This window comes from Fusarium graminearum, chromosome 4 (assembly GCF_000240135.3).
Source record: "Fusarium graminearum PH-1 chromosome 4, whole genome shotgun sequence".
Taxonomy (NCBI): domain Eukaryota; kingdom Fungi; phylum Ascomycota; class Sordariomycetes; order Hypocreales; family Nectriaceae; genus Fusarium; species Fusarium graminearum.
The window spans coordinates 3,127,961-3,142,326 of NC_026477.1; the positions used below are offsets into that span (position 1 = coordinate 3,127,961).

The following is a 14,366-nucleotide window of genomic DNA, read 5'->3' on the forward strand; positions in this document are numbered from 1 at the left end:
ACCAAGGGATGAATATAAGCCCAACCTAGTCGAGCTGTTTCAAAGAAAAAAGGTTTCTGATCCATGGACAATAACAAGGGTGGCCGGTCCAAGTGTCCCTATTTTTGTCGCTGAACGAATGCGGGCAGTGGCTTTGACGCCTGTGAGTGCAATGGTGGGGAGGCGCTTCGGCGGCTGAGCAGGCCTTCTCAGTGGCGCGTTCCTGGTTAATCAGGGTCCATTCAGTGGCAGGGGACTTTAGAGTTGGAAACCAATAGTGTTTCTTGCCAGACATCTGTACGTATGTATGTAATTCTTCTGATGTCAGATGCATTGATGCCATTCGCCTTGATGTATCATGTATGGGGAACAGGGGGGTTGGCCGCCTTTTATCAGTCGTTTCGGTAGCAAAGCTGAGGAGGGGTTGCATCAAAGGGTTAACGAGAAACATTGATTACTCCTAGATTATAGACCTTGTGACAGCTCCCTGCTGGAGTGAATCGATCGATATGTCACATAATGCAACTTTCGCCAAATGCAATGTATCGTAAAACTGCTCGTTGATTTTTCTGATATTATTAGGTTTACTCTTGGCTTCTAAGTTGTTTCTAGCGCATTCCGACTTTCAATAAGGCGGTCTTTGGGCTCAACTCTCACCAGTAGACTTCCTAGATTATTCCATACCCGATTTAGTGTATCGGACATGAACGACCCAGCCAGGCGGATCATGGCATTTTTGGGCGTTCCTGGTGGGAGCGTCACACCACGAGACGACCAACGAACATGATTAGAACTTTGTGGCTGTATCAATATCATGACGCCTTGTTTCCTACAGTAGCAAATCGTTCATGTGGGGTATTGTTGCTTCGTCGTGGGCAGGCATGCCCAGTCATGTTGTGAAACAGCTAGGGTCGCGTGCCCTTGTTGCATTCCAACACAAGGAAAGGCAGTATTCTAACAAAGCAACAAGCTCAGCTAGGCTTTGCGACTTTTCGAGGCTCACTGATGCCTGTTTCGGGGTCTTTGTATTCTTTCCAGCTGATGGGGACCATGTCATTGCCCGCCTCGCTCGTGGCTAGGATAACACCCAGTTCGTTGGATGCTGTTGAGAGGTAATAGTTGGCTTGGTCACCAAGAGAGATCTACACATGCTGTTAGTATCGACGGTGGCATGATGGAATAAAAAACTTACCACTTGCGCTCGTACAATATCACCAGGCTTGAAGGATTCGTAAATCTTGACCTTGTCCTTCTCTGTTGCCCTCACATCCTGCACTCGAATCAAGCCCTGCCACTCGGTTTGGAGAACAGTGTCGCCCACTTGCTGGATCACCACAATGGCCTGCTTGGGCATAAGACGGAGCACGCGCGCAAGTACGATGTTATCGACATCGGGGAGAATCTCGCGCTTGCGACCATGGCGGGATACGGAGATGGTGGCGAGCTCTTCTGACGTCGGTGCGGTGATCTTGTTAAGGCGCTTTTGAGGTCCTGGACCCTTGGCCGCAGGCGTCACGGTAACTTGGCCGAGTAGAGAAGAGACGACATTTCCTTCGTAAGCGTGTGTGCCGGCGCCGGGCGCAAACTTGGTAACCGGACCCAAAACCTTGCCTGGCAAGGCAACGGAGGGGATGTCGTCGACGGCCATTGCTGTCGGGATTAGATGACGAATTGATATTTTTTCGGTTTCCGGGCGGATGAGAATATGGTGCTTGGATAAGCACTAGAAGTCAGTCGTCAGCTTGATATCCTGCAGAAATCAGAACTGAATAATCCTATATGACGAATCCCAGCCTTGTCGTTCGGGCTGTTCTAGCTCTCGATTCTTTTGCTTGAATTTCTTTCCACATCCCGTCGGAACGGAGTTGGAGTGTGGGGCCGACATTACGATCGATTTGTATTATGTCAGCAAGAAACGCAGGCTTAAGTCCCTGCCGCTAAGTCCGGTTCTGTTCTGTCTCGACTCTGGCCGATTCGGAGCCGAACTTTCAACCAGGAAAGTGAATCTTCATCAATATCATTGGATATTGTATTTTCATCTCGCTTACACGCTGCAATAGCATGCAGTAGTTCAGCTGTAGGCAAATGCGAGAGCGGGGAATATGCTGATAGCCTTGGAGGAAAACGACCGAATCAGACACTCTTCGTCATAGATGGACAATATGCTGATCTACCATAGTTACCTTAAAGGTTATTAACCTTGACGGATTATCGGTCACCGGACTCAACAAAGAGGGACTGTTATTATGCATGACGAAAAAGGTTATGTTGAGTCACCACCTCGAAAGCTTAAGCCTGGGTTGGTAAGTGAAACGTGCAAAACGTCCCGCGTACAGTAACCTGCCTGGCCTCGATTCAGCTACTGTCATGTTGCTGTCAGATTTGACCAGCAGAGTCGAACGCTTTGGTGGATGGACATTCGATATGACATGCCGACTTCCGCGATAGCAGGCTCAACGGATACGAGGATTAGTATCATGCTCTTTGAATGATGATAACATGGTTCATCATACTGAAACCTTTTATTCACATCTTTCGGTACCGGAGCCCACATCCATGGCTACTGTACCATACCAGTTGGCATGGAGAAAGAGGTCTATTACGCAGACGTTTTGTGCCTGTTGAAGTTGAAACTCAAGAGCTTCAAGCTTGAAGTGTGGGTGGTCGGCAGCGGGATCTCCACACCAATACACACACTTGACAGAAACTGACTAATGAGAAGAGTCTTCGTTTTCGCTAGACTGTTCCCAAGGGGGAAGCTATGCTGGTCATAGCTTGTCCGTATACGCGGACTGGGTAGTAGGATGGTTCCAGTTCTGTTAGTTGGGAACCAGTTCAGTTCAGCGCGAGAGGCCGAACCGAACAGTACCTACAGTATGGTACAGTATCCATCATGTTGTTATTAACGAACCGAGCCACTTTTCGGCCCAGGTTTTGTTTTGATTATTCTCTATCATATAGGTTACTGCTGTTTACTCAGACAAGTTCCTAGAGCTGATAGCTTGCTCAATTGCTCACCCTTATCATGAGCCTGTTGTAACCATCATGGACAAACAAAACCAATCCCGATCCTGCTTGTCTCCCTAGCAAAACAAAAAGTTCCGACCCCCCTGGTGCTGACTCCGCGTGGCAGGCATCAATCCATCTTTGTTTGCCGTAGTCCGAGTCTGTTGCGAATCGGCTTAATAAAGTCCTCGGGCGGTCTGTTTTGTTGTACGGTGCTTTGTAATCCGACTGGATCTTTTGCCTTGCCTTGCCTTCACCTTCATAGTCGGCGATACACTAGGACTAGGTCCGTACGGATAGATCAGTCCAAGTCCGCTTTTTGCTAATGTAGCCACGCCCACCCACCCCCATTGGAGGGTTTCTTTTGCAACTGTCATATCGACCTGGTCCTATTACCGTACTTCCCTAATCCCCTTTGTTGGATCTCTTCTTCTTTTCTTCTTCTCTTTGATTCCCATCTTTTTTATATATATATATTTTTTTGAATGTTTGTCTCTGATTCATCCTTACATCGCGCCAAGATCTACCCGTGGGATCCATCGCCTAGCCCTTTCGCCCTTGATCAACCTTTTCGGGGGTTGTATCGCGCCGTTGGGAAGAACGAATGCCTTTTGTTCCCGTCTCAATCCCGTTGTTCTGGTGTCATTGATATCGTGACTATTTCGTAACAAACTTGACATCGTCTGTGAACTGGGACGAGATACCATTGGACTCAATTCCGTGTATTCAGTCGTTGGCCTGGAAGAGGTTCTAAGAGGTTGACACAACGCCAAGATGCCAGACCCGGTGGATAAGGAGCTCCAGCCTTCTGATACTCAAGCTGCTCCTCTCGCGCCAACCAATTTCGAACGGTCTGGCGAGTCAGACGAGGATCAAATAAAAGAGTCTGAAGAGAAGCGCAGTGCAGAAAGAAGACAATCCGAAGAATTCAATGAGAAGAACGAATCACGACTCGCAGACCTCGAGGAAGTCAACACTGGTGCATCTGAAGCACAAACAATTTCCCGGGCGACATCAGGTCCAAAGGATCCCCCAAAGAAGTCATGGCACAAGAAAATGAACCCTCTCCGCTGGGGCTCACCACCTCCAGTCCCTGAAAAGTCAGTAAAGAGTCGGGAACACGAAGCAGGCTTTCTCAGCAAGTTGACGTTCCAATGGATGAGTCCTCTAATGCATGTAAGTCGGATATTCCCATGTTTCAATTTGGACGGTGATCATGATGGATCTGCAAGCCACCAAATATCTGACCGCGGCGCGGCCCGTCTTATGTCGATTTATGCTGACGAGATATTCTTAGGCTGGTTATCGAAGACCCCTAGAACCGAATGACATTTGGACAGTCAACCCGGATAGGTCAGTCGAGCCTCTAACTCTGAAAATGAAGGAGTCGTTCCAGAGACGAGTCGAAAGTGGCGAGAAGAACCCTCTATTTTGGGCCATGCACGAAACCTTCAAGACTGAATTTTGGACCGGTGGCGCATGTGCACTCTACACCAGTATCATACAAGTCATCAGCCCTTTCACTCTTCGATACCTAATCCAATTCGCTGCCGATGCCTATGTAGCGAACCAAACTGGCGGGCCTCCACCCCATATCGGCAAGGGTGTAGGCCTGGCTGTCGGCATTACGCTGATGCAAATCACCCAAAGTTTGGGGACCAACCATTACATCTACCGAGGTATGACAGTGGGCGGTCAGAGCAGAGGAGTTCTGATTGGCCTCATCTATGAAAAGTCGCTGGTCATCTCCGGCCGCGCCAAAGCTGAGGGCGCTTTGCAGAGCAATGTTCGCGATGCAGAAGATGATGATCAAGCCAAGAAGAAGGCAAAGAAAGCAAAAAAGGCCAAACCAGATGCTTCAGACGGTACTGGTTGGGGAAATGGTCGAATCACTGCCTTGCAGAGTGTCGATACCTACCGTGTCGATCAAGCTTCTGCTCTCTTCCATATGGTATGGACATCCCCGATCCTATGTCTGCTTACATTGGCGCTTCTTCTCGTCAACATTACCTACAGCGCCTTGGCCGGTTATGGTTTGTTGGTCATTGGTATGCCTTTCCTGACAAGGGCGATCCGGAGCCTGTTCCATCGACGACGAGCGATCAACCTAATCACCGATCAACGTGTTTCTCTCACCCAGGAAATTTTGCAGTCTGTTCGTTTTGTCAAGTACTTTGGCTGGGAAAAGGCCTTCCTGGAACGTCTCGGAGATCTCAGAAACAAGGAGATTCGCGCCATCCAGATCTTGCTCGCCATCAGAAACGCCCTTAACGCCGTCAGCATGTCCCTGCCCATTTTCGCCTCTATGCTTTCCTTCATCTGTTATTCCCTGACTCACAATGGGCTTACAGCCGCTGAAGTCTTCTCATCACTGGCCTTGTTCAACGGCCTTCGAATTCCCCTGAACTTGTTACCGATGGTCCTGGGTCAAGTAATTGATGCCTGGGGATCTGTTCAGCGAATTGAAGAGTTCCTGCTCCAGGAAGAGACAGTTGAAGACACGGTATTTGATGCAAAGGGAGATGATGCGATTCGACTTGAGGATGCTTCGTTTACTTGGGAGAAATCTCACAAGGAGGAAGCTGGCAAGGAAGAGAACGGCAAGAAGGAAAAGACCAAACAAGCTCCTCCTCCCCAGGTTGAGTCTTCTGGCGACGATACGAGCACTCTTGTCGAGGAGAGGGAGCCTTTCAAGCTTCAGGATCTCAACTTCGACGTTAAAAGGAACGAGCTCGTTGCTGTCATTGGTTCAGTGGGTAGTGGCAAGAGTTCCCTTCTATCTGCCCTGGCTGGAGATATGCGAAAGACAAACGGCCAAGTTACCTTTGGCTCATCCAGAGCGTTTTGTCCCCAATATGCTTGGATCCAAAATACAACTCTCAAGAACAACATTATATTTGGAAAAGACATAGACAAGGCATGGTATAACAAGGTCATCCAAGCGTAAGTTTCGAACATGCATATCACAATTTCAATGCCGCTAACATCGCTTATAGTTGCGCTCTTCAGGCAGATATCGATATGCTTCCCAATGGTGATTTGACGGAAATCGGCGAACGTGGTATTACCATCTCTGGTGGTCAGAAGCAGCGTCTCAACATTGCCCGAGCTATCTACTTCGATGCTGATATTGTACTCATGGACGACCCACTCAGTGCTGTTGACGCCCACGTCGGACGACACATCTTCGACAATGCTATTCTCGGTCTTCTTAAGGATAAATGCCGTATCTTGGCCACTCACCAGCTCTGGGTCCTGAGCAGATGTGACCGCATCATCTGGATGGAGCACGGAAAAATCCAAGCTATTGACACTTTTGAGAAGCTTATGCGGGACCACAAGGGATTCCAGACACTAATGGAGACTACCGCCATCGAAGAGAAGCGTGAAGAGGTTGAAAAGCCTATCGACGGCGATGAACCTACCGCGGACGAGAAGAAAAAGAAAAAGAAGAAGGGCGCTGCTCTGATGACTCAAGAAGAAAGGGCTAGTGCTAGTGTTTCGTGGTCTGTCTACGGTGCCTACATCAAGGCATCCGGCTCGATCTTGAACGCTCCACTGGTATTATTCCTTCTCATTATATCTCAAGGAGCCAACATCGTCACAAGTCTATGGCTGTCATACTGGACTTCGGATAAGTTCAATCTGTCGACAGGTGTATACATTGGCATTTACGCAGCACTAGGTGTTGTTCAGGCCATTCTGATGTTTGCCTTTTCCGTCGTCCTATCTATCCTCGGTACAAAGTCGAGTAAAGTCATGCTTCGAATCGCTGTCACTCGTGTTTTGCGAGCACCCATGTCTTTCTTTGACACGACACCCCTTGGACGCATTACGAACCGCTTCTCCAGAGATGTTGATGTTATGGATAACAACCTCTCGGATGCGCTTCGAATGTTCTTGCTTACCATGGGCATGATTACGTCTGTGTTCATTCTCATCATTGCGTTCTATTACTACTTCGTCATCGCTTTGGTCCCTCTCTACGTTGCATTCGTCGTCGCAGCTATGTACTACCGTGCATCAGCTCGCGAGGTTAAACGTTTTGAGTCTGTTCTTCGATCGCACGTCTTTGCCAAGTTCGGAGAGGGTCTCACTGGTGTGGCATCTATCCGAGCTTATGGGCTTCAGAATCGCTTCATTAATGAGTTGCGCGACTCTATCGACGAAATGAACGGTGCATACTACATCACTTTTGCCAACCAGAGATGGCTGTCCATGCGAATTGATCTTATTGGTGTACTTCTCGTCTTTGTTACAGCCATCCTTGTTGTCACTTCACGTTTCTCCATCAACCCTTCTATTGGTGGTCTCGTCTTGAGTTATATCCTGTCAATCGTGGGTATGATGCAGTTTTCAGTTCGTCAGCTTGCCGAAGTTGAGAATGCCATGAACGCTGTTGAGAGACTCTACTACTACGGCACGGAGCTCGAAGAGGAGGCCCCCTCCCATACAGTCGAAGTGCGCAAGTCTTGGCCCGAGAAGGGTGAGATTGTCTTTGACAATGTTGAGATGCGATACCGAGCAGGCCTCCCGTTGGTTCTTTCAGGATTGACAATGCATGTCAAGGGTGGCGAGCGTATTGGTATTGTCGGACGTACTGGTGCTGGAAAGAGTTCTATCATGAGCACACTTTTCCGTCTAGTAGAAATCTCAGGGGGCAAAATCACCATTGATGGGCTCGATATCTCTACCCTTGGTCTTCACGATCTTCGATCTCGTCTTGCCATCATCCCACAAGATCCTACGCTATTCCGAGGAACTGTTCGCAGCAATCTCGATCCTTTCAGCGAACACACCGACCTAGAACTTTGGTACGCGCTTCGCAAGGCAGATCTCGTCTCTGCCGACGCCGAAACACCCGAGGACGCTCGCCGCACAAATGACCCTTCACGTATCCATCTCGACACAGCCGTCGAAGAAGATGGTCTCAACTTCTCGCTCGGTCAACGACAGCTCATGGCTCTTGCGCGAGCTCTGGTCCGAGGTGCCCAGATCATCGTCTGTGACGAAGCCACTTCCTCAGTCGACATGGAGACAGACGACAAGATCCAGGCTACTATGGCTGTTGGATTCCGAGGCAAGACACTATTGTGTATTGCTCATCGACTGCGTACCATCATTGGCTACGACCGCATCTGTGTCATGGATACGGGACGTATCGCCGAGTTGGACACTCCACTGCAGCTTTGGAAGCAGGGTGGCATCTTCCGTAGTATGTGTGATCGTAGTGGTATTAGAATGGAGGACATTCACGGTGCAAGGGAAGAACTCAGCAGTGCGGTTGGAGAGTCGAGTAGACAGTGAAGCATTGACAGCCTTTAGTTGAGCAAAAAGCGACGCTCAATAGGCTCGCATGCATTTTATAAACATAGTCGAGTTGTTTAGGATAAATTCATAATCACACCACCAAGAGTCGAGATTTTTGCTGCAGTAAAAGTTCACATATATTCTTTTAGGTTCGTAAAACCGACAACGCCTGAATGATACATGCCGCTCCCAATGACCTTTAGTCTAGCCACCCATCAACTGATGTTGGCGACTGTCTCACGGTCGTGCTATATATACTATTCTTGATCGACCCTTTCGCATCTATAAGCTAGATACTCTCGTGGATATGAACGGTCATGCTCCTCGCTCTATACCTGTTCGTCAAGTCTTGTCTTTCACACCAAGTCGTACCTGTAGCTCAGTCTTCGATGCCATTCCATGACTTCTCATCATCGGAGCGGTTTCCGGCGTCTGGCGTGGCCTCCTCCTTGGCCTCCTTCACAGGTTCCTTCATAGGCTCTTTAACGGGCTTGGAATCTTGCTTGGATTCAAGAGCTGCTGCCTTGCGACGTGGTGATCCTGCCCCGTTCGGGGATTCCGATCGTCGCCGCTTCTCACCCTTGTTCTGCTTCCGCGTGGGAGAACCGGAACGCTTAGTCTCGTTCTTCTGGGACTTCTCTGAGGGACCGGCTGGACCTCGAGGGCCAGCTCCCAACCCCTCGTTCCACTTCTTAAGCATGCCAGCAACCTTGGGGCCCCAGACATTCTCACCCTTGGCGAGGTCTCCATACTCGAGACAGTTCTCGCTGCCAACCTCGAAGTGATTCTGGCGGGTTCGTGAAAGCTCTGCCATGAGACCAGCTGAGTCAAGCTTAGCGCCTAGGTCGTGGCAGAAACTTCTGACGTAGAATCCAGATGTGACTGTGAGTCGGACCTTGCAGGCAGGAGGGCCCTGATCGCTCCATGGAGGAGGGGTGCTCGAGTCGGGTGCGTCGGGAACCAGATTCTGTCCCTTAGTAGAGTAGGTTGGCTGTGGAAGCTTTCCGAGAGCGCCCGACATCATACGAGGTTCTTTTGACTTTCGCGATTTCTTTGAAGGCGCATCTTTAATAAGGGCATCCTGGCGCTCTTCAAAATTGCGCTTGAAAGTTTCATGCGCCGCTATCGCTTTGTCGTCCTGCTGCTTTTCCTCGGGACTCAACGGCTTGTTGCTTTCTTGTTGCTTCTTGACCCTCCAGACCTGCTCCGCCAGGTTGCGCTCCGCAGCTTCAGCCTCTTCGGTGGGCCATCGGTGGTTGTGCTCTCCGGGCTCGTACCACTCTACCATCTCAATTTCCTTAACATCGACTTCTCTGCCTTCGATCTGTCGAGGGATAGGTTTGCCCTCACGCGCATACTCGTAGAGGGGCTTTCCGTTCATCTTGAGGGCAGAGAACAGCGGCGGGATCTGAATCTGGCGGCCTTTGAACGAGGCAATCTCCTTCTCGACCAGTTCGCGGGTAATATGTTCATAGGGCCGCTTGGTGAGAATGCGACCAACTCTGTCGTAGCTATCGGTGGCGGCGCCAAACACAATGGTGGTCTCGTATGTCTTGGTGCATTCGAGGAATTGGGGTAGTGCCTTTGTTGCACATCCTATGCCTAGGATAAGAACTCCGGTAGCGAGAGGATCGAGAGTTCCTCCATGGCCAATCTTGACTTGGGAAGCCCTCTTGAGAGCCTTGCGACGAGCAGACTCCCCGCTATTCTCGTTCATGCGCTTTGCGACTTCTGACTGGATCAATGGCTTGAAAAACTCGGAAGGGTTGAAAACCTGCTGGCATTCGCGAATGACCTGGGCTGAGCTTTGACCGCAAGGTTTGTTGATGGCTGGAAAGAAGCAATTGTATTAATACCACGGACTCAACGCAGACCAGAGTCAGCAGATCACATACCAAATACGCCCTCACGGATAATACCCGTGGCCATCCTGAGATGCTTTTTTGGGACGTACATGCAAGTACTTCTAGTAACAGAATATGATAGAATAGACAGTAAAGAAGCGGAGGGGGAATAAATGAGTGAAGCAAGGCTTAAGATGTGGTGGAGCTTGTGAAAAAGAATCCATTCAGCACCCGCCTCAATAAATAAGTTGTACCCTGGGACTCCTTGAGGACGGGGGAAAAAAAAGTCTTATCGGCGCATTCTCCGCTAACAATAAACTCTAGTGCACTTTAGTTCACATTAACAATAGGACATTTCGCCGGATGAATCATAAACAAACGATGAAAGATGACGCTGCAGATGGGATAATAGACCAAAGTCATAAAAAATAAACGACTACTCCAAATTTTAGACAAGGACATTTGAGAGATCTATTTCCTCTTTATTCTAGTTGCTTTTATGGCTACCTAGGTACCACATAAAAAGTGTAGCGACCGAATAATTATGTCAACCCATAAAAGCTCTACCAACCATTATCAGAGGTATTTAATTGGAGCGCAGGCACTTTAAAGCTCGCGTTTTAATGGGTCTCGAAAAAGCGTCTCAGCTCTAAGTGCCCCCTGTGCTCTCCAACTTTTACTGGGCTCTGCCCCGCCAATTCCATCCATTACTCTTGCGATGCAGCGCGACCGCGTTCTGTTACTGTTACACCCACCAACTAACCTTAGTGCCCTGCGATTATGATCACTGTACTCCGTAGCTGCAACACTTCAACACCATCACCAAGCATCAACGCTGTACTCTTTCCACCCTTCACATTCGACTCTCGCAACTCATTACGGGTTATCGGCTTGATTCCCTCCGATTTAAGCCAGAACAACTTTTCGTCGCCAAATAACTGGTTACGAATACATCCAAATCTATAGTTATATTTGTTTGCCCCGTCGCCGTCGCCGAGTGTCTGAACCAACAACTCAAACCGACCGCCTCATGAGCTCCATCAGAGTATAGACTAGCAAACATGACCGGGCGTCGCCGCCGAGCGTCCACATCGAGTGTCGACACCGAAGACGAAAGAAAGGTGTCGTGGTGTAAAGAAAAATCGGTTCTACGATTCAACCACTCCGGTGTCGACCCAGAGACCTGCTTTGAACTCAAGGACGCTATTGTTCTAAACAAAGATGGACAAACTTTTGAAAACGCACTTGATGTGGCTACCCGCGGGCCCTATATCATCCGCGGTACTCTTCTTGTGGAGGACCCAGCGCAGAAGGCGCACCGTATGTTTCCCACACTCCTGTCCCACGCATTGTGTTTATTGATTTGTCCCAGTTATCATGAAAGTCCGCAGATCGATCGAGTTGGAAGTCACGAAATGCGAACTGTACTCTATTGGAGAAGACGAGAATGGCTCACCGATCATCTGGGTAGCCGGCACATGTGCTTGGTTTGAGCTCAACCCGTCAAAAGCATACGCACCCATCTATAGACAGATGCGAGAGGCCGTGGCGCTCTATTATCGTCTACTGGCTATCTATAGCGAGAGACAGCCTAAGAAAGCAAAAAAGGGTAAAAAGGATATTGAGAGGGATCTCCATCAGGTCTTCCACGAGGTTTGTGCTTAAGGCGGCTTCATTCTAACTTGGCGTGCGGCCTTGCTGACTCTTTTCAAGTATGCCACTAGGATCGGAGACGGCTCGACACTCGAAGAAGTTATTTTACGATGCGATCAACATGCATCATTTTTGATCTCACAGTGCACTCAAGATAGCAGTGAACTCGATTGGCGAACTACCCCTTTCTACCAATGGCTGACCAAAAGACACAAGGTCAGCAGAACACTCTTCTGGTTCGGCATGCCAAACTGACACAGTTCTTTAGAATACTTACGAAAAGGAGATTGAGCGCCTGAATAAACCGCGTCAACCTCTGCAATCCCCTTCCATGGAAATCATCGAGCCACCAGCGCCATCAGTACCTCAGACACTCCCCTCGCGGACTCGCAATGGCTCCTCATCTCCATCAATCACCCTTAGCAATGCTACGCCAGAAATCATCGAAATCGAGGCCAGTCCGCCACCAAAACGAGCATCACGGTCACGCTCAACTAGTCGCAGGGCCGACCATGAAATTATCGATTTGGTGAGCTCTGCTCAAATCTCGAGGGACACGTCGGCGATCCCAAGACCGACCAGTGTTCATTCATCAATAAGCACACCATCATTTACCCCTCACACGAGTGATGTATCCTCCTCAGTAACTGGCGCGAATGAGACTCCTTTCCAGAGTGTCCTAAACGCTATTGAGCAGGTATATGCGGATACTGCACACTCGAAGGCTGGCCTCACTCTGTCGGCTGCTATGAACAAGCTCTGGACGAAATACAGATTTCCCTACTACAAGAGCGACCAAAAAGCAGCCTACAGAGTCCCAATTGAGGAAGTACTTCACTACAATGCGGGTGCTCTGCTCCAGGCACTTGACATAGACAAGTACAAGGAGCATGGTTTCTACACCTGGCTCGTAGAGACTTCTAGGAAACCATTTCACCCTGTAGCCATCAGGCCATCCGATTTCCCATTTCATTTAGTACGACGCAAGCAATCGAACAATGCAAATTCTAACAAATTGGCTCAGCCATCACCCCTGGCACAAATCGGAACCCCTACGGGGCCGGCTAATGAAGAATTCTCTAGTCCCGTTCGTTCATCACCAGCTGGCAAAAGCATCAGAAGACCAGGCCGTCCATCTGGTGTAAAGTCTAGCCTTCGTTTGGCAGCCGCCTCTAGAAAGCGAGCTCACTCTGATGTGGACAGTGACTCACACGACGAAGGCGCAGAGCCGAAAAGATCACATTATTTTTCTGACGAGGACGATGCAATTGAAAACGAAGGCCAGCTGGGTTCGTCTGAGGATGAGCCGGTCCCCAGTTCCTCCGAGGAACTTGTCAAGATTTTCCTCAGAGCAGACAACATACCGACAACTGTTCCACGGGGCCCTGACGAAACTTGGGTTTGCGAAGAAGACGATTGCGGATACATAGTCCGCGGTGGTGATGTCCAAGACTGTGGTGAACGTATCAGGCAACACTTTAACGAGCACGAGCAACAGATGAACCGCGTGAGTCTCGCAATGACGGAAGGTTCGCGCGGTCATCTACCAGTGAAGTATGTTCTTTTCAAGCCTTTCTTAATACTCGTTGAGTTGAACCAACCTCACGCCTTTCCCGCCCCAAAACCCCGAACCCCTAGCCCAGAAATGGTGGATGAAGTCAACACCGCAGCCTCGACGCCAACCTTGACCAACAGCCCTGTGAGAGTTCACTTATACCAGTCTCAAACTCCTATATCATCCCCAAAAGCTCATATACCTATTACCACTCCTAATTTCAGATCGATGGTGGACGAATTCCGAAGACGTCCCCACCCCGTGTCAGACAACATTGATCGACTAACACTTAGAAAATAGTCACCTAATGGATAAGCTCAAAAAGCTGGGTGAGGTGTCCCAAGCTGCCGAGCAGCTCGTGATTGGCAGAACCGTACTGCCTCAGCGCATCAAACGAAACCTTCTCATATGATGGGACCAACAGGCGACCCTTTCCGCTTTCCAACCTAATCTTCTTTTATTTGCATTCGATTGCTTTCGACTCAAGGGACCCAAGGATGATACCCTCAACATTGGCTCGGCGTGTATGTATTCTATTGGCTCTATCAGCAGCATGGTACTCTTGGGATGTTTACTCTTGATCTCCATCATCTCGTGGATACTCCCACGATGAAGGATAAGGAGTGTACAAGAGTTGCATATATGAACTGAGTTATGACTTATGTATGAACAACATCAAACATGTGCCTACATTCTTTAAATGCACAAGTGATTGTGAATAAGTAACATCGCCATCGTTAGAATGTAATTAACTTCGTGACCATAATGCACCTGCACAGACGCATTGCCATGGATGTAGCTTACAGACATGAGAAAATTGCAACATGATGTGGCCATATCTCGTTAAATGATGAATTCTGCAATGGATCTCTTAAACATGCTTGGTATTAGATAAATTTCACCTCAGCTCCTATCCCTATAATTCTTAGAGTAAACCACACCTAGCAAGCTCCTTTTAGCCTATAGCCATTTCTAAAATACATTCCCTGTCTATCACCGCCCACTACCGCAACCTTGCA

The 14,366-nt window shown here is 48.9% G+C and overlaps 4 protein-coding genes across 4 annotated transcripts; 2 read left to right on the top strand and 2 right to left on the bottom strand.

The window, feature by feature from the left end:
- Window positions 1–590: 590 nt before the first annotated feature.
- FGSG_13120 (uncharacterized protein) lies at window positions 591–1,790 on the bottom strand. Its single transcript, XM_011328771.1, has 2 exons — window positions 1,172–1,790; window positions 591–1,121 (listed from the first exon to the last, which is right to left on the bottom strand). The coding sequence occupies exons 1-2, from the start codon at window positions 1,625–1,627 to the stop codon at window positions 951–953; spliced, it is 627 nt and encodes a 208-aa protein (XP_011327073.1). The 5' UTR covers window positions 1,628–1,790; the 3' UTR covers window positions 591–950.
- Window positions 1,791–3,759: 1,969 nt separating this feature from the next.
- Window positions 3,760–8,375, top strand: FGSG_07325 (uncharacterized protein; the record flags this gene model as incomplete). The annotated part of the gene is made up of 3 exons (XM_011328772.1): window positions 3,760–4,161; window positions 4,283–5,928; window positions 5,982–8,375. The coding sequence occupies 3 exons, from the start codon at window positions 3,760–3,762 to the stop codon at window positions 8,290–8,292; spliced, it is 4,359 nt and encodes a 1,452-aa protein (XP_011327074.1). The 3' UTR covers window positions 8,293–8,375.
- A 299-nt stretch (window positions 8,376–8,674) lies between these two features.
- Window positions 8,675–10,224, bottom strand: FGSG_07326 (uncharacterized protein; the record flags this gene model as incomplete). Its single annotated transcript, XM_011328773.1, has 2 exons — window positions 8,675–10,125; window positions 10,191–10,224. 2 exons carry the CDS (start codon window positions 10,222–10,224, stop codon window positions 8,675–8,677), a joined length of 1,485 nt encoding a protein of 494 aa, XP_011327075.1.
- A 976-nt stretch (window positions 10,225–11,200) lies between these two features.
- On the top strand, window positions 11,201–13,759 carry FGSG_07327 (uncharacterized protein; the record flags this gene model as incomplete). Its single annotated transcript, XM_011328774.1, has 5 exons — window positions 11,201–11,490; window positions 11,720–11,792; window positions 11,853–12,008; window positions 12,061–13,597; window positions 13,641–13,759. The coding sequence occupies 5 exons, from the start codon at window positions 11,201–11,203 to the stop codon at window positions 13,757–13,759; spliced, it is 2,175 nt and encodes a 724-aa protein (XP_011327076.1).
- Between the last annotated feature and the right edge of the window lie 607 nt (window positions 13,760–14,366).

Coding starts and splice junctions, on each gene's coding strand:
- FGSG_13120 (XM_011328771.1), bottom strand. CDS start 1,627: ATGGCCGTCGACGACATCCCCTCCGTTGCCTTGCCAGGCAAGGTTTTG. Junction 1,122..1,171: donor ATATTGTACGAGCGCAAGTG/GTAAGTTTTTTA, acceptor CAGCATGTGTAG/ATCTCTCTTGGTGACCAAGC.